General features: G+C 41.9%; 1 protein-coding gene across 1 annotated transcript in view; it reads right to left on the reverse strand.

Annotated features, from left to right (window-relative positions):
• Window positions 1-345: 345 nt before the first annotated feature.
• ST18 (ST18 C2H2C-type zinc finger transcription factor) overlaps window positions 346-27,701 on the reverse strand; it is a 188,115-nt gene continuing 160,759 nt past the window's right edge. The window contains exons 13-21 of the mRNA XM_061600648.1: window positions 26,012-26,074; window positions 23,121-23,189; window positions 15,702-15,764; window positions 14,375-14,455; window positions 11,437-11,658; window positions 10,210-10,298; window positions 8,001-8,104; window positions 2,180-2,323; window positions 346-486 (exon numbers count right to left, since the gene is read on the reverse strand). Of these exons, the coding sequence (XP_061456632.1) occupies window positions 346-486; window positions 2,180-2,323; window positions 8,001-8,104; window positions 10,210-10,298; window positions 11,437-11,658; window positions 14,375-14,455; window positions 15,702-15,764; window positions 23,121-23,189; window positions 26,012-26,074 (976 nt within the window). The remainder of the gene's footprint in view (window positions 487-2,179; window positions 2,324-8,000; window positions 8,105-10,209; window positions 10,299-11,436; window positions 11,659-14,374; window positions 14,456-15,701; window positions 15,765-23,120; window positions 23,190-26,011; window positions 26,075-27,701) is intronic.

The following is a 27,701-nucleotide window of genomic DNA, read 5'->3' on the forward strand; positions in this document are numbered from 1 at the left end:
AAAAAAACACAACTCTTTGATTGAAAATAAATTAAAAATGTAAAAAAATAGTTACACACACTTTTTACATTCACTTTACAAAATGAAAGGAGTGCAAACCACAATGACAACAAAAAGGATTTGTACAGAAATAAATATATTCTATGATCTGAGTCATTGCTGTTAATACAATAGTCTGTTATGTTCTCTGTCCTTTTTATGTCAGCTGGAAAAAAAATAGTGCAAGGCTGTAATTGTAAATACAGCACAGAAACCAATACTCCTAAGCAGTTCAGGCGCTCTTTGCAGATCCATCTGGAGTTTGCTGCTGCTAAGTAACTCCTGTTGCCCAGCAGCTTCCTCATCTTACACGTGGATTCCCTTCACTGCCTGTCTGATACTTTCCAGCAGAGCCTTGCAGTCCGAGGAATACTCCCGCTCCAAGTTGCTGTACATGTCTGTGAGTGTATTTACATATGCTTCAAAATTCTGCTCACTGATTGGGCCCTAAACAAAGAAAAAACACATTACACCAAAACATGGGAGTCAAATATTAGGCAAAGTGTATAGTGTGTGATAACTGGAGAGAGAAACAGCAGCTTGCATTCACAGACCTGGATTTGGTGAAGAAACATGTTTTATCTAGTGAAGAACTGTCCAGAGAAGAGCATCAAATGTTTGAGCCAAGGATGAGGGACCAGTGGGCCTCCAGATGTTGGACTCCAACTCCCATCGGTCCCAGCTATCATAGCCATGGATGGGAGTTGTGTTCAACCACATCTGGAGAGACACAGATCCCACATCCCTGGTTTAAGCTATGGCCTGACTATGGCGTCTTGTTAGGATCTTTGGCACACAGAACTAGTTGCATAGTTCTTTGAAATAAAGCCAAGGTATAATGTGACCACAGTGGTCCTGAAGTTCTGGGTGATCCTCCCTCATTTCTCCCCAGAAACTGTGGCTGGGCAAGAGAATTTCAGTTTTGTGTTCTTGAACTCTTTTGAACAGTACTCTGAAAGAACTGCATTTTGATCCTGAGCAGATTTTGTAGTTTGTGATGTAGATTAAGTTCTGCTCTTTAAAGTAAGAAGAAAATAAAAGCAAAAACCTGGGCATACACACATTGCTTTTGGATCCCAGCCAGACAATGTCTAAAGGGGTAGGGAACTTCAAGCACAGAGACTAAATGCAGTCCTTTATTGGCCCTCAGGACTATTGCCACACCACATCCTGACCACACCTCTCACCAGCCCTACTTCGCACCTTCTTTGAGTGTTTTTGTCTGGCTGAAATGTGTCTTTGAACTCTGATCACAGTGTTTGTTTGCCTGGATAGGGTTGGATAGGAGTGTAGATAGAAATCAGCCAATTGTAAAAAGGTAAATTTACATTTGTTGTCCTGCTCACGTTTGCGTCTGGCCTCACCCATCACTGGCATATGGTCCCCAGAAGGTTGCCTAGAAGGGAATGCGGCCCTTGGACTGGAAAAGGTTCCTCACCCTCAGGGCCGGCTCCAGGCATGCAGGGGCTCTTGGGCATCAGCTTGCCCTGGCCCCCTGGTGTGTGTGTGTGTGTGTGTGTGTGTGTGCATAGGTGCACACGCGCGGCCTCCCCCCACGGCCCCCCTACCTGTCTAGTCTTTACCATTGCCCTTAATGAAGATGGCGGCTGCGGTTTCCCTAAAGGGAATGAAGCCTCTGCCGCCATCTTTGTTGATGGCACATGTGCGTGCTACCTTAGGGAAGCTGTGGCCACCATCTTCATTAAGGGCAATGCTAAAAAGCCGGCTGACAGGTAAGTGGGAGGCGTGGGGGGGCGCAGATCATGGAAGGGGAGCTGAGGGCCCTTCAGGGGCTCCTGTAGCTCCGGGGCCCTCGGGCCAGTGCCCAACCTGGCCACCCTTTAGAACCGGCCCTGCTCACCCTCATCTAGTCCTGCAGATTAATGTAAATTGACTCCTACGTCCTACCACCTGAGTTCTTCCCACTTCAAAAATATTGTTCTTCTCTGCTTAAAGGTATGATCAGTGTCCTATCCAAAATTTTTGGCATGCACTGTTTAATTATTTTACAGAGAGATTGAGGCATTGTGCAGAATCATTGTACAGTCTGAAATTTCTCTCTGACAGACTTGTAATATGCCATCATGTAATATTCTCTGGGCTCCCAGAGAAATTGCCACATCCGTAGCCACAGACATACCATTTGTGGAAGCTGAATGTCGGCCAGACTGGAGATGAGGGCTTGGCTTAGGCCAGCCAGCTCTTTTAATAGGCTCTCGTTGTTCTGCTCTATAAGTTTGTTCTCTTCTTCTATTGTTTTCAGATTGCTTTCCATAGATGTTATCTGAAACCATGAAGCAAAACAATACGTGGCAGTGTGAACAGCAGAAGAAAACCACAAAGAATTCTTAAAGTGCCACAAAACAAAACCAACATTTATTGTGTCAGTTAATGCTCAACCTTATTTTGCAAGAAAGTATGCTCTCTAAAACACTTTCACTTTTTGCTTTCTGTGAAGGTATATTTTTAGTTCTTGATATAAGTGGGTTCCTTAATGCTTGGTTGTATATTTTTGTGTGTGAGTTATAGTGCCCCCCAATACACTGGACATTAACAAACACAGCAACAAAAATGAGAGTGGGGAGATCACTTTGAGAACTCCTCTTTTTTGTTTTTGTGCATTCCGTTTGGTTATTGTGCACAATTTATTTATTTATTTATTAATTCAATTTATATACTGCCCCATAGCCGAAGCTCTCTGGGCGGTTCACAACAAGTAAAACATCTGATATACAATTAAAACCACATATCAAGCAATTTAAACATACATTAATGATATCAATGAGGGCTCTTGGCCTAAAACGCAACTACAGAAGCTGTTGCTCAGAAGAGATCGCCCATGGCAGTGGAGGATGCCTATGAAGAACTGAACCTCACGTGTTTGCAGTTCTATGCACATCACTGTCAAAAGGCACTCCTAACTGGGACAAGCCATTTTATTTCTAAATAAATGGTTCCTGCTGTTTTTTCAGAAGAGGAATATGTTTAAATGATGCTCTGGACAGTGACCTGGCTGGATGAAAAGAACATTGTTGGTGGGAAGTGAATTCACAAATGGATGAAAGACTGTAAGCATCACGCTGGCAAAACGGGTGGAGAGTCAGTGGTTAGTTTAAAATGAAGAGTGCTGTCCTTTGGGCAAGGGGTGGGAGGGAGAACAAGCAAGCTGCTGTTTACATTGCTGGCCTTTTCTTACAGCACCACTGCTGACTCACTACAATAGCAGCAACCCTGGTATTAGCTCTTGAGCTACGTTCCTGTTATGCTGTAGAGTGGCTAAGATTAGTAACATGACAGAATGGAAAAACTAAAAATAAAAGAAGCAGTATAGAAAATGAAGGAGCTTATTTTGCAACATTTTGCCTCCATATTTGGAGGTGGTATGCTTCCAACTACCAGTTGCTGGAAATTATAGGAGGGGAGGGTGCTCTTGCACTCAGGTCCTGCTTGCAAGCTTCCCATGGACTAGATGAGCCATTGGTCTCATTCAGCAGGCTCTTCTGATGTTCTTATGCTCTTAACAATATATATCTGTGAAGGTGAGTGAAAACTTGAACTTGGGAGTGAAAAATTTGAAGATAAATACTGCCCCATATAGGAACGGCTGTATAATCTTCAGTGCTTTAAGTACTGTTTCCACATATGATGCTGCACAAGTTAGGTATGTCCTGTTTCCTTACAGATTATTTTAATAAAAAAATGCTAAAAGAGCCACACGCCTTTATTAACCAACCACAAGAGCAGTTATATGCCCCCCACAGCCCCGCATACAATCCCTGAGAGCAATGTCACATCATTAGGTCCTACCGCTCCCAGGGTTTTGGGATAGTTTGTTTTGCAGAACTGTTTTCAGTGCTCATGATGACAGGAGTTTTGCATGCTAAGTTGCTCCTCTAACTGTTCTGCCCTGTCATTAACACTTAGCAAGGGTTCTCAAGGGGACACAAATCTGATCTGCCTAACTTTAGAATCACAACTTGCTGAATCCTTTCCCCATCCCTAGTCCCAGATACTGATGATTTTGTTGAATAACTAAAGATCAAGCTTAGGTAGACCCCATGCTTTGACTTACATGTAGGGGCAAAATTGAGTTACTCCACAGACGCAAATTTAAAATAAACTGTTTGACCTGGACTATTTGATTAAGGGAAAAGTGCATGGTTTAAATGGATATTCAAACCAATTTAAACCTTTACTTGGATTTTTAAAAACACTTTTTAACATTTTCTGATATGACAACTCCCATAACATACACTTCATTATATTATGTATATTTTTAGGGGAAAATGAATACACTGAAAATTTTCAACCCCATACCAGTGGAAATAAAACATTTAATTGAGCAAATAATTGGTTTTCCATAACCAAGCACCATTTTTTCAAGAACAGGCAGCAGACACAATTAAATGACTGTATAAGCATCAACAAAGATTGGCGCTCAGTATGGCAGCAAACTAGTCTGACATGAAAATTTCTAAGGCAAAGTTCTGAGTCCAGGCATTCTATGAGACCATGACTTAAAAGCAGTGGTGACTGGTGCCAAGTGGGACCGGTACAGCAGGAAGCAGGGAGACCAACTATAGGGTGAGCCAGAGGCAATGACAGGCAGAGACAACCAAATCTAGTTTTGTCCCCATCCTCCACCTACCTGCTGAGTTCTATAGGCACAACACCAAGACTAATGAAGAGTAAGCTGCCACAGGCAGTGCCACCTCCTGAACTTGTTGTAAGTAATAAGGGAGGAATGAAAATGGGGACCGGCTAAAGCCAGACTGACGGTTGGTGGGGCAGTCCCATATTCTCCTTAATGAACCTGCCCCCACTGCTGAAATGAAATCAAAGTTGTCCCTTATCCCGTGTGACCTTAGGAAGCTTTTTGGACTCCTGAATGTCACGTAGAGATGAGGGGAAGCAGCAAATCCTGAGATAAGAAATTTAGGAATAAAATTGACAAAGGAGCTAATTCAAGGTCTAATCCAGGTTTGGCAGGCTATGAATATCTTCTTGAGAGGCTAGAATACAGATAGTACTCCCAAAGCAGAAACAAAAGCCCAAGAATGATAATACTTGGAAGACTGGAAACATACATTCTCCAGGCTGAAAAGACATTCCTGATACAGGATCAGCGGTGGGATAGTTATAAACAATCATGGTAATCTCTGAAGCTAAAGAGACTTGTAACAGAGACCTGAAAAAATTGCTCAGATAAGCCTGCAAAGGAAAACTGTTATTTGAAATGTTCGGTTTATATTAAGTCCTCTCAAACGGAAATTGAAATACATTAATTTGGTTGAATGAATGAGAGAATTCGCAGGTCAAGTCAATTATGCAAAGTGAGCAATCTGGAACCCTGTGCAGATGTTAAAATGGGGTATAAATAAAAAGGGGGGTATAGATGAACGCACAGAGGAATGCCCCAACTTCTCTACATTTTTGTTGTAACTTGTGGATGGGGGTCAAAGTGGGTGTGCCCAAAGAAGCACAGACATTACAAAAATGGACAATATGGATATGTTTAGAACCTGTGTGCTTTGAAATGTAGATCACTGTGCACAAATTCCAATTAATCTGTGAAGGCCAGAGGTAGGGCCAGAAGACATGATCTTGATCCCACTCTCCACATGTTCATCTGTGTCTTTTTTGAATGTCTGCACAGGGCTCTGGCAATATATAAGTAAGGCCCAACTCTCAGGATGGATTAACTTGATAAAATATGCTAGTTTATGTGAAGAAGGGGACTGCATGATCATGTGAGTTATAACATATGAAGGCCATGCAGGACTGAACTGATCTTGTCAGCTTTATATAGGACAAAATAAAATGAAATGGACTGCCTTCAAGTCGATCCCGACTTATGGGTGACCCTACGAATAGGGTTTTCATGGTAAGCGGTATTTGGAGGGGGTTTACCATTGCCTTCCTCTGAGGCTGAGAGGCAGTGACTGGCCCAAGGTCACCCAGTGAGCTTCATGGCTGTGTGGGGATTCAAACCCTGGTCTCCCAGGTTGTAGTCCAACACCTTAACCACTACACCACACCAGCTCTCAAGAATGGGTAATTTATGGCCCTGAGGCCAAATCCAGCCCAACTCCAAAATCTATTCCCCCCCCCGTCACCGCCGCCCCTAACAATGATCTTTGTTTGGCTAACCAGATGTCTATGGAAAGCCCACAGGCAGAACATGAGCACAACAGCACTCTCACATCCATGTTCTCCAACAACGGTATTTAAAGGCATCCTACCTCTGATACAGAAGATAGTACATGGCCAAAGTCTAACAGCCATTGATAGCTTTATCCTCTATATCTGTTTTGGTGGCCATCACTGACATCTTGTGGCAGTGAATTCAATACTTTAACCATGCACTGAAAAAGTATTTCCTTTCCCCTCTGAATCTCCTCCCAACCAGCTTCATTGGATGACACCCTGGTCTAGTATTATGAGAGGGAGGAAAAACTTCTTATGAAACATAAGATACACAAGGTATATGAAGGAGGCCATAGTGGTAGAGTACATAGTGGAAGAACAGAGGTCATATTCATGGTGTTTCAAGGCTAAAGGGATCTCAGACAGCAGGGTTGGGAAACATCCCTACCTGAGATCTTATTATTTATTTTATTTATTACATTTATATCCCACCCTTCCTCCCAGAAGGAGCCCAGGGCGACAAATGAAAACTCTAAAAGCATTCTAAAACATCATAAAAACATACTTTAAAATATATTAAAGCAAAACATCTTTAAAAACATGAAAACATCTTTAAAAACATATTTTTGAAATACATCTTTAAAAACATCTTAACAAGCAATTCCAACGCAGACGCAGACTGGGATAAGATCTCTACATAAAAGACTTGTTGAAAGAGGAAGGTCTTCAGTAGGTGCTGAAGGATCTTGGAAAGTTACTATAAACAGTATTATGCTAGATGGACCAATGTTCAGGAAGATTCAATATAAAAGAGTTCACATGTTCATATATTTTTGTGTGTGTCAGGGTTCAGCCCTTCTCAGACCTGGAACCTGGGATCTCCTAGGAGAAGCAGGGGGACCAGTACCCTCTCCTAGCAGACCTCCACCCTGCCAATGATTCTGAGGAGCCATTGGATCCACATAGCCCTGCCACAGGATTGGAGGTCTCCATATCAGTTTCCGGGTTCCTGCCTGGCTCATCATCATCCCCAGGGCCATAACGGTAAAGGAGATATCAAGCTAGACAGGACCTTCAGGGCTGACTATTTGTACATGAGATTACTGAGGAGAAGTGGAAGTAGGTATAAGTACCTGCCTGGGTTAGGGTCTGATATCCAGGAAGGGGTGGAACCTTCAGCTTCTATATGAGAATCACTGTGGTACAGTGGTTAGCGTGTTGGACTGGGACCAAATCCTGACTCAGCCATGAAGCTTGATGGGTGATCTTGGGCCAGTCACAGTCTCTCAGCCTAACCTACCTCACAGGGTTGTTGTGAGGATAAAATGGAGAGGGAGGAGAACCTTGTATGCCACTTTGAGCTCCTTGGAGGAAAGGTGAGATAGAAATGTAATAATAAATAATATAAATAAATAAATGTATGAGCTCTCAGACTGAGCTATTTGACTGCTGAAGCAACAACTAGTGTGAAACCTCCCCGAACCAGGTAAATAGACCATATATGGGCCAGGTAAGATGTAGGCAAAGGCAAAACTTCTGAAAAAAACAGTCCATGTCGCTTCACAGGCCATAATAATAAGCGGGAAAGCTGTCATGATTTTCACAAAACTCTGCCCACTTTGTAGGTGGCTACAATAGCAGATCCGTGGGTGCAATTATGGGAAACATGTAATGTGTTACAACAACTTACAAGGAAAAATTTGGATGGCCAACATGCAGTAGAATTAACTGTCCTTGGAAGGACAAAGCAAAGTAGAGAATAGGGTTGTTTGTTCTGTTGTCATTAGGGCTTGGTAAGATATTTTCTGTCTTACCTGTGTCTGAAGTTTCATCATGTCAGCTTCAATTTTAAGGTTGGATTCATTCAGTTCTTTTATTTCTTCATCCAAATGTCTGATTTCCTCCTCATTTTCTAAACCTACACAAGAATGAGCCAAGTCAAGTGTAAAATCACAGCTGACTGAAGAGACGGGCATATGCTAACCTGTGTGTATGGTACATTATAGAATAAATCTCTTAGGTTAACCTGGTTAAATATCCATCCATACCTCTGGAATCAACATTGCATATTTGCAATTTAATTCTACGCTTAATGGAGTCAGTGTGAAAGCTCTCATTGTGTCATGTCAGGGCAGAGAAGCAACCATGATGTTCTCCCCTTGTGCTGATGGAGCTCAATGGGTCTTCAAGTAGCCAAAAGTGGCCTGCCTGAATTGCTATATATTTCTTTACTTAGCCTCTTGCTGTGCTGTTTGTTTCTATGCTGGAATCATGAGCAGATTTTCAGTCTGGATCCAATCCTGAAATGATTGCCACAAAACTGTGGGCCTGAAATGTATGTGTCTTCAGTAGCAAACATAAAGGCATTAAACGGTTAAACAAGGCTAAAGAACACCAGTAGGTGGTGAAGTAGTTTGCTGCTGTGCAGCAAACAAGAGGAAAGGGAAGAGGGGGCACCAGTTAAATATCAATCTCTCTCACTGATGGTGTAGGTACTCCTGCCAGGGATGTAAGCAACCAATTCACCACCATCCTCCACTGTTGCTTCCTGAAGGCTACAGGTAAAGTTGAGATTTCTCCCCATTATTCCTCCACATGTTCCTAGCAGCAAGCCATGCCACCACTGAGGCCACTAAAAGATGGGTTTGAATGTAAACGACAAGAGTGTTTCTTCTGCTAATTTTTAAAATAGGATAAAATGTATAATTAATTTAATAAATAATTAATATTAGGCAGGCACCTTCTTTGTACTGTTTTTGATGTCTGCCAAAACTGTTTTGTTTAGGCAAGCATATCTTGACATGTATTGTGCATTTTTCTTTTTAAAATTGTTAATTTGTATCAATATTTGGATAGTTTTCTTTGTCTACTTGTTTTCAAAGTCTGTTGATTTTCTCATTATTTTCTGATGGATATTTTATATTATTTTACGTAAACTGCTTAGAGGGTGTTTTTTAAAAGAGTATCTAAATCTTGAAAAAATAAAATAAAAATATGCAGTCAGGGCAATATTCATTTTAGGGGCCAATCCAGTAGTTTCAGTTGCTGTTATGTTTTCACATTGTTAGACATTCGTCAAGGGGCAGACTAATATTAAGTAGAGGGGAACAAATGAAGGGAGGCAGGTGGGGTGAAGGGATCAATCCAGTGCCTATATCTGTTGATGGGCAAGCCTAGGTCACCTGTATCTAGGGATGGGAGAGAAAGCTGCTTCATATATTAATGCAAATCTCTCTAATCAACCCTTCCTAAACCAATGCACAAACCAAAATGCAGCTATCTTTCATATTTTCCAGATTTTGCAATGCAACTCTCTAGCCACAAAATATGCCTGAAAAGACATATAAAAGTGAAAGGAACATGCAAAAATGCATTGTATTAGGGGAAGCTGCTTGCAGAAAAGTGCTGATGAATTTTTAGGAGGATTTTCTTTAAAAAAAAAGATTACAAACTGATGTGGAAATGTGGTGAACTGATGATTGGAAAAGTGAGAAATGGAGAGAAAATGGGATGGTCAGATTTGCCTGTTCCTACCTGAGTCCCATTGATTGTGAGGCAGTACAAAACACTTTTTAAATGCAAGGCATAATTTAAGTATTTTTTTAAAAAAACCACCTAAACGCTCAGTTCATTAATCTAATTATATATTTTCATCAGGCAGGGAGGACAGGGGCACCTGCTTCACTTGCAGAAGGTCCTGGTTTCAATATCCAGCATCTCCTGTTAAAAGATATCTGGTCGCTGGATAGACAAAACTCTGCATGAGACCCTGGAGCAGCCTTTCCCAACCAGTGTGCCTCCAGATGTTGTTAGACCACAATTCCCATCTTTCCTGACCATTGGCAATGCTGGCTGAGGCTGATGGGAGTTGTGGTCCAACAACATCTGGAGGCACACTGGTTGGGAAAGGCTGCCTGGAGAGTCTCTCCCAGCCAGAGCAGACAACACTGGGGCAAAGTCAGTCTTACGGTCTGACTCCCATATTCCAGGTTCATATATTCAGTGCTTTCATTATCTTCTTACCTCCACTTGCTTTCAACTTTACGGTCATTAGTTCTTCAGACATTTTGCCCTTTTTTAAGGCTTGTGCATTCAGAGGACATCCAGACAAACTGCAAAGAGGAGGAAAGGGAATCAATTTGAAAGCTGACACACATTTTGGATTTCTGCATCTCAACTTCCAGGGTCTTGGCAGTGCAAGTCCATGTTAGTATGCGGTCTGTAAGCTGCAATCCCATTATAAAGTTACTGCAGTGTTATTGGATGCAGAATATTATCAATGACGCAACTGGTTCTATCATTACTAAAAAGTCTCTAAGGCTGCATGCATACCATACATTTAAAACACATGACTTTTCTCAAAGAATCCTGGGAACTGTAGTTTGTTAAGGTTGCTGACATGGGCCCTCTTGAGTTGTGTAGTGGGTTAACTTCAGGGATGGCTCTTACCAAAGCAGACACTTAAACACACCTTGTAGCCAGTAGCAAGCATCATGGTGGGGTGGTGGCACTCACTTTACCTCCTGACCGCTGAGCCACTGCTGTATACTGGGAAGGAGAGGAGGAGAGGAGAAGTGGCAGGGAGGTCAGCACAATACAAACATGCTGGCAGCAGCACCAGATTGGTTCAGCTGGTGCATTTGTACAGCACTGAATTCCCTGCCTCCTTGCCCCTCTCCCTCCCAACTCAGGTATCAAGCAGTCAGGTAAGCACTGTCACCCCACTCCACCATCCGCTATTGGTAGCAGCAGCACAAAACCCTGGGCCAATTGCAACACAGTCCTATATATGTCTACTCAGAAGTAAAACCCAATGAATTCAAGAGGGCTTAATTTCAGGTAAGTGTGTATAGGATTGTGGTCTTAAAGTCTAAGCTCAGGTTTGCAGCTCACAGAGGCAGTTTAGAAAGATACATGAAAATAATAGTCCAGTAATCTTTTGCTAAAAAATATTTTGCTTTTTAAAAAGAACTTCTAAGGTTGAGCAATATATTATATGTGCAGATTTCTCATATATTCTAGCTTGACATATGAATGGTTGGACAGCTACAATAAAACTAAAGAAACCTTGAAAGATCACAAACATTTGTCATTTAGAAAATGTGTTGGGGTTAAATCAAGTCTCTTGCAAAATCCCAACAAGATTTTTTCCTATCGGATCAACAGCTTCATTTGTTATATTAACACAACTGCATTATATTACAGATATTAAGTTTTTTAAAGAAAAGGAGTAAAAACACAAAGTGATACCTTCTGTGGGTGACAAAAACGTTATTAACATGACCCAGCCCGTTGCAGCCTGGCAAAGGACAGTGTGGCAGCTCTTGCTTGTTCAGTTTCCAGGGTAGTGAAGACCCATTGAGAGGACTCTCCTTCTGTCTCTTGGCAGCCATTGGACAACCCGAAGCAGTGCGATGAGAAGTGTATTTACCTGATATGTGACCTTGGCCATCACAGCCTAGCACCGGACATCTACAGAAGCACACCAAAGTTTATGTTATTTTTTTTTTAAAAAAAGACAGAGGAAACAGTCCTTCTAATAGCTCAAGAATAAAAACTCCTCCCAGTAAATAAAACAAAACCTACTTTGTTATAAAATTAAGATGCTAATATTAAGGTATTAATTGTTTCTTAATATTAATGGTCCTGCTGTTAGCTAAGATACAGCTGGCAGTCACCAGGGGCAAGGCTAGGGAATCATACCAACCCCCTTTTCTCCTATGTTTAGATGGGTTTAAATGGGACCTTTTTATTACAGAAGACATTTTATAACCAACTGCCTTCCTGATGCTGAATTCCTGAATTTTATGTTACTGTATTTTATTACTGATTTACAACTTGTTTGATTAATTTTAATTACAGTATATGAGAGTGTTCTTTTCACTGGTTTTGCAAGCCGCTTTGTAAAGATTTCTTTTAATCTGAAAAAACAAGGGGAATATATTTAAAATATAGAGTTTGCACTCTTGTTCAGTATTATTATAGGTCAAGCAGTAGTCCCACAAATTCCAAATAGAAGTATGAATATGGGGAATCAAAATACCTGGCCTTAGGGCCAATTTATGCATCATAGTTACCATATGAAGACCAGATTAAAACTGCAATCCAATACATACTTACCATTGAACTCTATTCACTAACAAGCAAAAAATCCTTTGTGATTTAAGAACGTACCTATAGCCAACAGATATTTCTATAAAACTTTAAAAAGCAGGGAAATTAGGCAGCTATAATGAATGCACCAGGGGAGCAGGAGACCTAACTTCCTCTCTGCCCCACCAATTTGTAAAACTGCAAACACAATTTGAGTTGGTCTTTCACAGTCTAATCCACTTGCTGTGTAGCTTGGAAGAATTTGGTAACATGTGCCCCTGAGCATATGGTGACTGGTGGCAACACCTGGAATCCCAAATAAAAGAAACAAGACATGTGATGTGCTGATCTTGTTTTAGCAGGGAGGAAGCAACAATATCAAGACAATTGATATAGTTCAGGAGATGCTCTTTCCCCCTCACAGAGCTACAATCACCAGAACAGGGACTGACTGTTAAACTAGTCTGGCCACTGAAGCTCTGGTAAGGGGAATAGGAGCCTCCTAACAACTCTTAGCACCCTTCACAAATGACACTTCCCAGGATTCTTTGGGGGAAACCATAACTGTTTAAAGAGGAAAAAATGTCTGGCGTGGGTGTGGCCCCCTGATTAGCCAAGCCAAACACCTCTTAGTCTGGCATTTAGAACACTGACAGTTGGTTCTTACTGAGCATGCCTACACTATCATAGACTCTGATATTAAATTTCTTAAATTAATTATAAATCAGCCAGACATTTTTTTTACTTTTAAACTATAGGAGATGAAGGCCGGAGTATGGGGCAAGGTCAGAAATAGGATTATGGGTACTCTGTGAACATGGCTGATTTTTAATTAATTCCAACAAATTATGAGACCACTGACAGTAAAAAGTCCAACAGGGATCTGGATTTTTTTTTCTTGTTTTAGACTTTGAACTTTGGATTCTCTCTGAGTGTTTTGTGTATCTCCATGAAAACTTAGAGAGTTGTTAAGCAACCATTTCTGAGTTTAGGACTATAAGGTTTGTAAGATTGTTCTGAAATGAACTTATGGGAAACAGCAGAATGGTATGGGGGTATTTTCAATTTAACATGTCCGAATGTGAAAAATCTATGCTGGCTATAGTATATAGCCACTGTTGTGGCAGTATAATATATATCCTCTGCACTGCAAAACTCTTTAAATGCGGTAACTACTACCATATGATGAGTTTTCATGTGCAGAAGCTCATCCTGCAGAATTGACAATTGTCACCCCCTGTAAGCATCAGCCAATGAATTGCAAGAGGAAATGGCTAAGTACATGTTGCCAATTTCTTTTACTAAACATTACTAGGAGATGTGTGGATGGAACAAAGAGGACCAACTGCATCCAGAAGGGGAACTGCCACATTTCCTTCCTTTCACATTTAACATGCTGCACCAAAACAATGTGGGTGGTCATTAGAGTTGTGTTGAATTTTTATGAGTTTCAGTGTCAAAACCTGTGAATCCCACCTCTTGTGGAACAGCTAAACAGATGCATGACAATTCAGAGTCTTCTCTCCTTTTTTGTCCAAGTCATGGACCCAATAACAATAAAGTGAGCTGTGCAAAAGATGCCAAAGGCTAATTTTTTTAAGACTCCAGAGAACTGTGCAGTCCCTGTGTCCCCTGACCCTTTCCAGCACAGGAGATATGCAATTCCTGAACTTCTTGAGCCAGGTTAAAGGAAAAGTTCCCACCTGACTGAACTAAAGCTTAAGCATATAGGTGTGTCTATGATCTGTAAGCCTCCTGTGTGATTACACAGGGCTGGAAATATGGTGAGGTCTGGGCTATTACCATATGGCATGGGCAGAAGAATTAACAGAGTGTCTAAAAAGGGGACTCTATCTAAGGTTTAGCTCATTTGTTCTCTGAGGCTTGGGATCCTCTGAGTTGTGGCCTCTGGACTACGCCAATGACAGCATAGTTGCATTGGAGCCACAAAAATATTCGTTGAAGGTTTCGATTAGATTTATTGTTAGGAGAGGAGAGGATGTAAGTTAGTAAATCTGAGACTGCTGGAATGGTTCTTGTGATGTATCAAACTGAGCAGTGAGTCATAGGTGACAAGCCTTTCCACTCCACTTACTTAAGTTCAGGGTCTTCTTTTTCTTCCTTGGTAGGAGACAGTTTGAGACCACCTTTCCTGGCACGAGGACAACCAGACAAGCTGAAAGTAATACACAAAGCAGAGCTATTTAGGGCATGTACACATTAGCGGCTTAAAACACAGCAAGATCATTTCTTCCCACTGTGTTTTAAATCGCATTTGCACACTGCTGTACACATCAGAGAAGGGGCACAGATGTTTTCACCCAATGCACATTACCTGTTTGGCTTCTCTACCCCTGCAACTTCCCCAGAACTCCCATTCATGAAGTTGCCATGTGCAATGGTTGTCTCAAATGTACACACCTGTCTTAACTGCAAAGTGAATGTGGCTTAAGTTTTCTAGTCAGATTGAAACAGGTTTGAGGAAAAACCAAACAGCAGTATTTGTCAAGAAACTGCAGGATTGCTATGGATAGTGGCTAACGTGTGTATGCAACTTCAAAAACTAGCACTGGGAGTACACTGGATACAGAGTAAATGGTAATATGTACATAGTAAGGATGGACTTCTCTCTCTTTTATGTTTTGTTTGGCCCCCTGGTGGTAGTTAACAATCCAATTCCTTTTTCCTCCAATATCTTTTCATTTTTTCAATCTCCACCAATTGGTTTTTGTTTTGTTTTTTGCTTTGCAGAAAATTATCAATACTATAATTGCTATTTATTCACAAGTCTCCACTGGTATCGATCTTTATTCTGAACTGATTGCCTATTTACATTCCTTTTCAACTGCACTGCAGAGCAGATTAAGGCAGATAAGTGTCTTTCCCCCTGCTGCTTACAATCAACACCTCATTCCCCCTTGCTGCTTTCTGTCTGTCAGATACAATCAACACTTCACTGAAATCAGTGAAAGGGAATTTAAATTTGAAGAGCTCACACAGAAAGTAGATCAATAAAAGTTTCACTCACACTATCGATGATTTCAATGTGAATTTTTTAAAAATTGGGGGAAAGAATGAATCGGAAACCAGGCACAGAGAGTTGCTACTTCAAAATTCTCTCCACAAAGAAAGAGAATATCAGAAATAATAATTAATTTGATGGCAAATCTGATTATTGCAGAAGCAGAGCCCATCGCTAATACATAGCCCCCAGTTTCCTTGGCCTTCAGCATGATTTCCCAGGCTTTTGCTTCTGAATCATGGAGAGAAGGCAATCTTGTGGCCCTCCACAGGTTGTTGGACTCCAGCTCCCATTAGCCCCATCCACCATAGCCAGTGGTCCAGGGTGATGGCAGTTTTAGTTCAGCAACATCTGGAGGACCAAATGTTCTCCATCCCTGGAATAAGTGAAGGATTATTACCTTCTGTGTGAGGCATAGTTTCCAGTGACATGACCAGATCCATCACACCCTGGAGTGGGACACCTATGAAGCAAAGTGCAGAGGAAACAAAGATGATGAGTTGTACCTCATAAAATAGCCAGTTTAGGAGACACATGGGGATTTCCCATACTCCTGGTCTGGCAATATTTTGTGCTGTACGAGAGCTGCTTTGTACAGGGATTTTGCAAATGGAGACTTAACTGTTGATATAAACCTCACAATTTTCCCCAGGAAGCTATTTAGATTACTGGGTAGTGGGAGAAAAACAACAACAGTTTGTTTATTAACTAATACAAACTACACATTATGCTTAATGTGTCATATGCAGGTCTCTATTTTTTAAAAATGGCCATGGGATGGGTGATTGTTCTCAGAACCACAACATGTGGAAGGGGAAGTCTATCCCTCCTCTCCAAAAACTACCCCCTCCCATATAGCTACAAGGGTTCTCTGCCACTGAGAAATAAGTTAAGGATGAAAAGGTGTGGTCAGCTGTAGAAAGAGAGTCAGACAGAACAAAGCTGGAAGGTTAACCAAGGTGGAGGACTCTTGTACCAAAGCACAATGAAGGAATTGTTGGTAGCATAAATAAAGGGGCAATCCGGGCAGTAGTGGTGATGTAAAGAAATGATGAAATTTTAAAAGGGGTAGGCCTAGAAGTAGGCATTGTGAGAGCAGGGGCACAGGATATAAATTCAGAAGAGCAAAATTACCACAGGCCTAACCACAAGTGCCAAAGAAACTTGAAGAGAGACACTGCTTACAAGTGCCTGTACGCTAATGCTAGGAGTCTGCGAACCAAGATGGGAGAACTGGAGTGCTTGGTCTTAGAGGAGAGCATTGATATAGTGAGCATAACGGAGACCTGGTGGAATGGAGAAAACCAGTGGGATACGGTTATCCCTGGATATAAACTATATCGGAAGGACAGGGAAGGACGTATTGGTGGCGGAGTCGCTCTATACGTGAAAGAAGGCATTGAATCCAGCAAGCTCGAAACCCCAAAAGAGGCAGACTCCTCCACAGAATCATTGTGGGTGGTGATACCATGCCCCAGGAGGGACTTAATACTGGGAACGATCTATCGTCCCCCTGATCAAAATGCTCAGGGAGACCTGGAGATGAAATATGAAATTGAGGAAGCATCCAAACTAGGAAATGTGGTAGTAATGGGTGACTTCAACTACCCGGACATAGATTGGCTGCATATGTGCTCCAGTCATGACAAAGAAGCAAAGTTTCTAGATATTCTAAATGACTATTCCCTAGACCAGTTGGTCATGGAACCGACCAGAGGGACGGCAACCCTGGACTTAATCCTCAGTGGGGACCGGGACCTGGTGCGAGATGTAAGTGTTGTTGAACCGATTGGGAGCAGTGACCACAGTGCTATTAAATTAAACTTACATGTAACTGGCCAATTGCCAAGAAAATCCAACACGGTCACATTTGATTTCAAAAGAGGAAACTTCACAAAAATGAGGGGATTGGTAAAAAGAAAGCTGAAAAACAAAGTCCAGAGGGTCACATCACTCAAAAATGCTTGGAAGTTGTTTAAAAACACTATATTAGAAGCTCAACTGGAGTGCATACCGCAGATCAGAAAAGGTACCGCCAGGGCCAAGAAGATGCCAGCATGGTTAACGAGCAAAGTCAAGGAAGCTCTAAGAGGCAAAAAGTCTTCCTTCAAAAAATGGAAGTCTTGTCCAAATGAAGAAAATAAAAAAGAACACAAACTCTGGCAAAAGAAATGCAAGAAGACAATAAGGGATGCTAAAAAAGAATTTGAGGAGCACATTGCTAAGAACATAAAAACCAACAACAAAATATTCTATAAATACATTCAAAGCAGGAGACCATCTAGGGAGACAATTGGACCCTTGGATGATAAGGGAGTCAAAGGTGTACTAAAGAACGATAAGGAGATTGCAGAGAAGCTAAATGAATTCTTTGCATCTGTCTTCACAGTGGAAGATATAGGGCAGATCCCTGAACCTGAACTAACATTTGCAGGAAGGGATTCTGAGGAACTGAGACAAATAGTGGTAACGAGAGAGGAAGTTCTAAGCTTAATGGACAATATAAAAACTGACAAATCACCGGGCCCGGATGGCATCCACCCGAGAGTTCTCAAAGAACTCAAAGGTGAAATTGCTGATCTGCTAACTAAAATATGTAACTTGTCCCTCGGGTCCTCCTCCGTGCCTGAGGACTGGAAAGTGGCAAATGTAACGCCAATCTTCAAAAAGGGTTCCAGAGGGGATCCCGGAAATTACAGGCCAGTTAGCTTAACTTCTGTGCCTGGAAAACTGGTAGAAAGTATTATTAAAGCTAGATTAACTAAGCACATAGAAGAACAAGCCTTGCTGAAGCAGAGCCAGCATGGCTTCTGCAAGGGAAAGTCCTGTCTCAGTAACCTATTAGAATTCTTTGAGAGTGTCAACAAGCATATAGATAGAGGTGATCCAGTGGACATAGTGTACTTAGACTTTCAAAAAGCGTTTGACAAGGTACCTCACCAAAGGCTTCTGAGGAAGCTTAGCAGTCATGGAATAAGAGGAGAAGTCCTCTTGTGGATAAGAAATTGGTTAAGAAGCAGAAAGCAGAGAGTAGGAATCAACAGACAGTTCTCCCAATGGAGGGCTGTAGAAAGTGGAGTCCCTCAAGGATCGGTATTGGGACCTGTACTTTTCAACTTGTTCATTAATGACCTAGAATTAGGAGTGAGCAGTGAAGTGGCCAAGTTTGCTGATGACACTAAATTGTTCAGGGTTGTTAAAACAAAAAGGGATTGCGAAGAGCTCCAAAAAGACCTCTCCAAACTGAGTGAATGGGCAGAAAAATGGCAAATGCAATTCAATATAAACAAGTGTAAAATTATGCATATTGGAGCAAAAAATCTTAATTTCACATATACGCTCATGGGGTCTGAACTGGCGGTGACCGACCAGGAGAGAGACCTCGGGGTTGTAGTGGACAGCACGATGAAAATGTCGACCCAGTGTGCGGCAGCTGTGAAAAAGGCAAATTCCATGCTAGCGATAATTAGGAAAGGTATTGAAAATAAAACAGCCGATATCATAATGCCATTGTATAAATCTATGGTGCGGCCGCATTTGGAATACTGTGTACAGTTCTGGTCGCCTCATCTCAAAAAGGATATTATAGAGTTGGACAAGGTTCAGAAGAGGGCAACCAGAATGATCAAAGGGATGGAGCGACTCCCTTACGAGGAAAGGTTGCAGCATTTGGGGCTTTTTAGTTTAGAGAAAAGGCGGGTCAGAGGAGACATGATAGAAGTGTATAAAATTATGCATGGCATTGAGAAAGTGGATAGAGAAAAGTTCTTCTCCCTCTCTCATAATACTAGAACTCATGGACATTCAAAGAAGCTGAATGTTGGAAGATTCAGGACAGACAAAAGGAAGTACTTCTTTACTCAGCGCATAGTTAAACTATGGAATTTGCTCCCACAAGATGCAGTAAGGGCCACCAGCTTGGACGGCTTTAAAAGAAGATTAGACAAATTCATGGAGGACAGGGCTATCAATGGCTACTAGCCATGATGGCTGTGCTCTGCCACCCTAGTCAGAGGCAGCATGTTTCTGAAAACCAGTTGCCGGAAGCCTCAGGAGGGGAGAGTGTTCTTGCACTCGGGTCCTGCTTGCGAGCTTCCCCCAGGCACCTGGTTGGCCACTGTGAGAACAGGATGCTGGACTAGATGGGCCACTGGCCTGATCCAGCAGGCTCTTCTTATGTTCTTATGTGCAACTTATCAGTAACAATTTCACAGGCAGTATCTCATAGGTTTCAGTGGCACAACAACATTATATGTAATATTCACTATTGCAACCAATGCACTAGTAAGAGTGAAAACAATCACTTTCCCCCCAAGAAGCTGCATTTGAAATACCTATACATGGAAAATATGATTAGGTCTCTAAGAGGAAGCATGTTTGCATTCCTCACAACAAATTAGTACCAGTTCTGTATTTGTTGCACTTTTTAAAGCTACACCACATGAACACAGAATTCTGTCAAGCATTTTTGGAAGCCTTGACCATACTTTATCCAAGCATCTTCATCAGCCAAAATGCTCCCAATGATAACTGGGTGACTGCCTGCCAACCTTCCTCTTCAATAATAAGGCCAGATGCCCAGATTGCCCAAGCCTCCTTAAGAACCTGCATAGCTACTCTTTTGTTTGTGACATTTCTCTACAATATATGGACTCATCTGATTTAATGCTTGCCTTAATCACATGCAGAGGGGTATGTCTAGTGGCAATGGATAAAAAGGAAAGATTTGCTGGCTTGGTTTGGATAAACACTCACATTTGAAAGCTTAGCCCAAGTACTTTTGATCTAAAAACCAGACTGGGTATTTTGTGAGATCCAGCTTTCTTGCAAGACTTGGTATTTCCAGCTGGCTTTTAAAATATCAGAATATTTTCTTTCCCAACATTTAGATGCATCTTCTTTAAGACCTGACAAACTGTATGATTCTCCCCCTTGATTTACACATGCTGGGTGGGATAGGACTGCCCCCAAATTCCCTTAGCCAGGGCAGCTCAATTCTTCTGGTGCAAAACCAGCAGCCTTGCACCAGTAAGAAGGGACTATGATTCTTACACAGGCAGGGCTCCATAAGTGGAAGGGGACAAACTGGACAGATGTGGATCATAGTGGCAGAGGAACAGAATCCTACAAGTGGGACTGTAACAAAATACTGCAGTGTGGAGTGATCCTGTTCAGGGTTCCTGCTCCATTTCATTCCCCACCCACTTTCCTGGTTTTTGACCCACACACTCTTGTGTTCTGTGACCACTGAACATGCTCTGTCTTCACTGGGATTTTTTTTTTGGGGGGGGAGTCTCACCATAAAGTATTTTCCCTAACCCTTTTAGTACTTTTGAATACCTTGGGCTTCCCCAAGCCTGTTGATTCCTCCTTCTTTAACATGGATGGTGCACTTGGAAAAAGAGTTAGCTATGGGACTGGTAACAAATGTTGAAGTGCAGCATACTACAGTTCAGATTTCCATTAATTTCATTCCGTTTTCCTCTCGTTTCCCGTCTCCTTCCTCCATCCAAACCTCACTCAGCATTTCATACTCACTAAGTTTGCTCAGTCCTCATTGGGTTGTTTTAAGGGTCCTCCCATGGTTTTCCATAAACTTTTAAAATACTCTTGCAAAGCTGCTAATGCCTCCCTCTTGCTACTGAAGAGCAATATTCCACCACCATTTTGTGTGTCCCCTCATGTACACCTTGGCTCCAGGGTCTGGGAAAGTGAGCTAGTAAGCACCTATCAAATTAGGACAGCTATAAGTTAAAATGGACAAAGAAATATCCACTCTCTGTATATATAAGTGTAGGACCCAGGAAGACGGTTAACACCTAGTCTTTACCTGATTCCTGATCTAATCCTGGCCTAACCAAAGTACCACCATATCACCAAAAGCCTAGATTCTTCTGCTATGTTAAGCAGAAAGAAGAAAATAATATCTTTTTCTGGGTCGTCGCCAGAAGGTAGTGCTTGGGGAACATTGCTCGACACCCTGGACTCTCCATTGTGGAGTCCTGCAGGGATCGGTACTGTCCCCCATGCTTTTTAACATCTACATGAAGCCGCTGGGTGCGGTCATCAGGAGTTTTGGGGTGCGTTGTCATCAGTACGCTGATGACACGCAACTCTACTTCTCCTTTTCATCCTCTTCAGGTGAGGCTGTTAACGTGCTAAACCATTGCCTGGCCGCGATAATGGACTGGATGGGAGCGAACAAACTGAAGCTCAATCCAGACAAGACCGAGACGCTGTTGGTGAGTGCCTTCACTGCCCAGATGGTGGATGTTCATCCTGTTCTTGATGGGGTTACACTCCCCTTGAAGGAACAGGTTCGTAGCTTGGGAGTTCTTTTCGATCCTTCCTTGTCTCTCGAGGCCCAGGTGGCCTCGGTGGCACGGAATGCTTTTTACCATCTTCGATTGGTAGCCCAGCTACGTCCCTATCTGGACAGTGATGACCTCGCCTCAGTTATTCATGCTCTGGTAACTTCTAGATTGGACTACTGCAATGCGCTCTACGTTGGGCTGCCCTTGAAGACAGTTCGGAAACTACAGTTAGTCCAGAATGCAGCGGCCAGATTATTGACGCGGACCAAAAGGTCCGCCCATATAACACCTGTTCTGGCCCGTCTGCACTGGCTTCCTATTTGTTTCCAGGCTAAATTCAAAGTGCAGGTTTTGACCTATAAAGCCCTACATGGCATGGGACCGCAATACCTGGTGGAACACCTCTCCCAATACGAACCTACCCATACACTGCGCTCAACATCTAAGGCTCTCCTCCGAGTACCATCCCATCGAGAAGCTTGGAGAGTAATGACTAGAACTAGGGCCTTGTCAGTGGTGGCCCCCGAACTGTGGAATAGTCTTTCCGACGAGGTGCGCCTGGCGCCGACGCTGCTATCTTTTCGGCACCAGGTGAAAACTTTTTTATACTCCCAGGCATTTTAAACTGTATCTTATGTGTATTTTATAGTGTATTTTAACAGTATTGCCTTATTGTTGTATTTTGGTGTAGTTTGGTTCCTTGCTTGTTTGTTTGTTTTTTGATTCTGTTATATCTATTGTATTTATATATTGTGCTTGTTTTATTTCTGATGTACACTGCCCAGAGAGCCTTTTTGGCTTAGGGCGGTATATAAATTAAATTAAATAAAATAAATAAATAAATAAAATAATATCTGGAAATCACCTTTCCAGCATCACTCTACTCTTTTGCGAGTCTTTGCAATCAAAGGCTATAACTTTCTTAGAACCCCTGAAATATTTTTTCCCAAAGGCTGTGTTATATATGTGGAGCTCGTGGCTGGATACCAACTCTTGCACCTCCAAAACCTTAACCATGTGATTTCAGAAAAGGGTCTTTCTGTGATAAACATCTCCTGATTGGGGTCTGGAACTCTGAGTGCTATTTTTCTGCACTCCCACTTTCAGTGGCTCCTGTCTTAGAAAAGCCTTGCTATGGCCATGGTAGGTCTTTTCTTTCTTACTTTTATTTTGGACTGGAGCTAAGGATCTCTGTGCTCTTGCCCTGTGTTCAGACACAGCATAAGGAAGCAAAGGTATAACTCTCTGTCTTTCACCAGCTTTTCAAATCTTGTGTCCCTATGACTGGTTACATGCCATCTTTTGCCACCATTACCAGGTTCCACTAAGTGTCTATGACCAACACCTCATGTTGGAACTGGACTAGAGCATTCTAGAGGGTGTTGGAGATGTCTGTACTTAAAGGTTCCTGTTGCTAAACAAGCAAACTGAGTTTTGAAGCAGGTAAAATATGTAAGAAGAGAACAGCAATCAATCCCTTGCTCATCTTTGGTACTAATACTCACTTAAGCTCTTGAGAGTTAGCAGCCATCAAGGATTTCAAGGTCTTGTCAGCTAACGGGCAGCCGGAAACACTAGGAAAAACAGACGTGAAATAGGCTTCCTTGAATATACCTCATGAAAAAACAACGAAATTAAAATAAAACACTGTATTAAAATATTTACCTAATAAATTAACAACAGCCCAAAGAGCAATGGCTTGTAAACAGATCAGAACCAGCAAATTTAAGGCTGCTGTACTTTTGATAACAATATACTATTTGCTCAGAAACCAGTTCTGTTGACCCATGTGCAGTTTTCAGGCCAAGGGCATGGGCAATCTGCTTTCCACCTTTCTCAGTTGTGCACAAATGTAGGAACTTGCTGGATACTTCTGGGGGAGAAGAAATGCCTTCTGAAGGCATTTCTAGAGTTATGGTACATATAGTTCATGAGCAAGATATTTATATTCTAGACCTGATACTCAGGCATCAATATAGTTACACATAGTGGAGAGGAGGATAAAGGATGAGATGGCGCAGCTGTGAGGTACTTATACTGGGGACAGGAGAGACAGTCATGGTGGAAGGGGAGGGAAACAGTACTATAAACTCTGAAAGGGCACAGAATGTAGGAAGAATGTAGGACTGTAGCCAGTCCTTCCTACCCAGAATGCCTTAATGCAGCCTTCACCAACCTGGTGCCCTCCAGCTGTTGTTGGACTGTAACTCCCAGGGCAAATGGGAACTGTAGTCCAACAACAGCTGGAGGGCACCAGGTTGGCAATGGCTGCCCTAATATCTAGAACTGGCACTGCTCATAGTCAAACTAATAAAAAGGGTGGGGGTTGGAATCTAAAGTTAATGCAATCACTTACTTACATAGCGTTAAAGGTTCAACAAAGTTTCCTTTATTTTTTACTATCAGTTAACAGTACAACAGATTACTACTAATAAAGTATAATGGCCAACAAAAAACTGTTGCAAGGAAGACAAGAGCATGTGGGGCCATTGCTGTTCCCTAGTTTAATGGAATGCCATCTGAATCAATGGCTGGGAGAGAAGAGTGTAAAGGAAGGATACGAGAGTGAGGATTTTGATAAAACTGCATCATTTCTATGGAAACTAACCATACACGCTCCACAACTAAACCCTCTCTATGCAGATTTAGGAAACGACACTAAGGCAAAAGGTCTAGGCTGATGAATACCCGAAGGAAGTGAAAGTTGGCACGTAGCCTGTCCTGCACTGGCAGATTTGGCATAACGCATAGGATGGCTTCCCATTTTGACATCCTTAATGCATCGCAGTGTAAAAACAGCACATTTTCCTGATACCAAAAATTCAGACACAGACTCAAAAATTCCCCTTGTTAAGTGGCAGGAATCTTGCCTACATTGAGGTGGACACATTGAGCACTATTTTTCTTCCTGACATACTTGGTCTTGAATAAGAACATAAGAAAAGCCTGCTGGATGAGGTCAGTAGCTCATCTAGTCCAGCATCCTGTTCTCACAGTGGCCAACCAGATGCCTATGGGAAGCCCGCAAGCAAGACCTGAGCACAAGAGCACTCTCCCCTCTTGCAGTTCCCAGCAACTGGTATTTGAAAGTATTTTGCCTCCAGCTATGAAGACAGAGCATAGCCATCATGGCTAGCAGCCACTAATATCCTTATCCTCCACAAATATTTCTTATCCTCTTTCAAAGCCACCCAAGTTGGTGGCCATCACTGCCTCTTGTGGGAGCACATTCCATAGTTCAGTTATGTGCTGTGTGAATAACTATTTTCAACTAAACACTGGGAAGAAATGCTTTAGGGTTCCTTCACACAAGTTCTATAGTCTGGACCAAGTTCTCCAAGTGTTCTTCAGCCCTGTTTTCACAGAAGCTGGAGGACCAGGAGGCCACTGCAATAAAATAAAGCATGGATGCTGTGTTGGACTATGGTTCACCTGGTAAACCTTAGTTCAGTTGCTATTACTGAAAAGAGCAAGCAGATGTACCACAGAAAATAGTGGAAAAGTCTGCACAACACTGGTATTGCTGAATTGCAACTGAGGTCCATTTAACCCAGGTGGCCACCAATTTCATTTTAACATTTCAGGCTTCCAGGATATTCTCTTTTTGATCTTAAGGAAACTACACTTAAAGAAAACCAGTTAACTGTTTGTTGGTATCATCAGTTATGGAATTGTAAAAGTTAATTAGCATCAACAAATATGAGGTTATAGATGGTTCTCTCTAAAAATATTGTTTCCTATGTAGTCCTGCAGCAGTTGTTTACATGAACGTATGTTTGGTGTTGTATTAGAAGGACTATTGTATTGTGGTAGTTGAATGAATATGAGGTGGCAAGTTCCTGATTCCACTCTCACCACAAATCAATACTAGCCATTATCTAGACCAGCCTTTCCCAACCTTTGGGTCCCCAGATGTTGCTGGACTACAGTTCCCATCATCCCTGACCATTGGCTATGCTGGCTGGGGCTGATGGGAGTTGTAGTCCAACAACATCTGGGGACGCAGTAGTTGGGAAAGGCTGATCTACACAAACACATTTTGTCAAGTCCGTATGCCCTAAGCCAACATGAATGTATGAGTCGGGAGACACTTAAAAGGGGGTGACAGTGGTTGCAAATACCATTTCATCGGGAGGTCAGTTCTGTACAATGCACCACCTCTGTTATCTTTTTGGCACCTACTGAAGACCTTCTATTTCCAACAAGCCTTTTCAATGGAGATTTTTATCCCAGTCTGTATCTGTATTACACTTGAAAACTGTTTATACATGCATTGTTTTTGTAAAATTGCTTCTAGGTATTTTATGGGAAGAGTTTCATAAATGAAATAAATAAATCTAAAAATCCATAACATCATGCCTGCCATTTGTTATTAATTGTGCTCACTTTTTTTTACCTGCGGTGTGATGCGTAGTTTCCTGTCACATGACCACTGCCATCGCATCCTGGCGTTGGACACCTAAGGAAATAAAATGAAGGGGAAATGTGCACACACAAACATACAGTTGTAGTAGATCTCTCTTATTTAACTGTGTGATAAGTATACTAAGAACTGGTTCCCACATGAGGGGCCTTCCATCTACTGTATTCCCCGCCTGTGGTTATGAATGCAGGTACTCTACTGTACCAATAAATGTTAGTGTGTTACTGTGAATCAAGGTGGAAAATACCCACAGTGATTGCATCAATTTTTCTTCATGCCATTGCAAACAAGAAAATGACTGTCACGTTACAACCCACAATTCATGCTAACATTTTCCCAAGTGCACTGCATACACAATAGTGTGCAGAGGGGTAGAAAGACATTGCTCGCATGTGTGAACTGTCCTTATGATTATCTGAAATGGTTCTTTTCAAAATAGTACCTTTTTATGATCACCTCTATCATATTATGAGAATGAAGATGAGTATGAACTAGAGCTGAGCTGATATTTCTCAGAAGACATTTTTCTCCAAGAATTTCTGAGATGTTTCTTCTCACCCCTCTAGAAAAGAAGACAATGCTGCAGAATTTTCTCTGAATATTCTCCAACATTTTTGGAGTAGTGGTGGTGACTGCCATTTCTCCTCTACCACCATAATGCCTGTAATGGCACGAGGTCTGGGATATTGGGGAGGATGAAAAATGGTGGCCAGGTACCTAACACAATTGCTGCCACTGTTGCCACTTGTAGTAGTTGCGAAAGAAAGAAAACCAAAAAAGAAGTTGGGCTACTGCCACTGCCTCATTCAGCCATGAAGTTCACTGGGTGGTCTTGGGCCAGTCACTGCCTCTCAGCCTAATCTACCTCACATGTTTGTGGGGATTAAAAGTGGAGGGGGAGAACCATGTATGCCACCTTGAGCTCCTTGGAGAAAAGGTGGGATATAAATGCAATAAACCAACAGTGAGCCTTATGCCTGAGAAACTGTCAGAGAATTCTCCTGGCCCTGGAATTATCTGGTGAAATGACCCCCAATGTCTGTGCCTACAAAACAGGGTGCAGGAATTAGAAAGGCCTAGCAGTAGTATGAACTGTACCAAATTTGGTTAATTTTATGGAAACAGAAGCCATCATATTTTCCATAGATCTTAAATGACCAAAGTTTGTGCATAAGTCAAATAATCAGAATATGCATATTTTTATATGTGACATCCATAAGTACCGTATGTTTCTGCTTACAAAAGCCCATAATAATAAATGTGTTGATTCAGAGAGGTAGCCATTCCAGAAGTGTAGTCATGTTTTGTATTTGTGTGTATATTTAAATGTCGTCATGAGATTTGGGATATAGAGGTCAACTCTGAAAGCAGATCTGATTGCATGTATAAATGCTGTAACTATTCAGCTTTCATATATTTTTAAAAGCACTTAACTAGTTCAGCAGTTATCTCAGAACTCCTATATAGCCACAGGCAGCTTTTTTCAGGAGCAAAAGATTGATTCAATGTAAAAAAAATTGGAAAGGTTGTGTGTATGGATCTAGATTTCTATCCCCATACTATATATTCATATTATATGTGGCATTAAAGGCTGGTGTGACCTCCTGATTTAGATGGCCTGAGTCCTCCAAAAGCAGTGGACCTTAATCTAACAAACCATGGT

This window comes from Rhineura floridana, chromosome 1 (genome assembly GCF_030035675.1).
Source record: "Rhineura floridana isolate rRhiFlo1 chromosome 1, rRhiFlo1.hap2, whole genome shotgun sequence".
Classification (NCBI taxonomy): domain Eukaryota; kingdom Metazoa; phylum Chordata; class Lepidosauria; order Squamata; family Rhineuridae; genus Rhineura; species Rhineura floridana.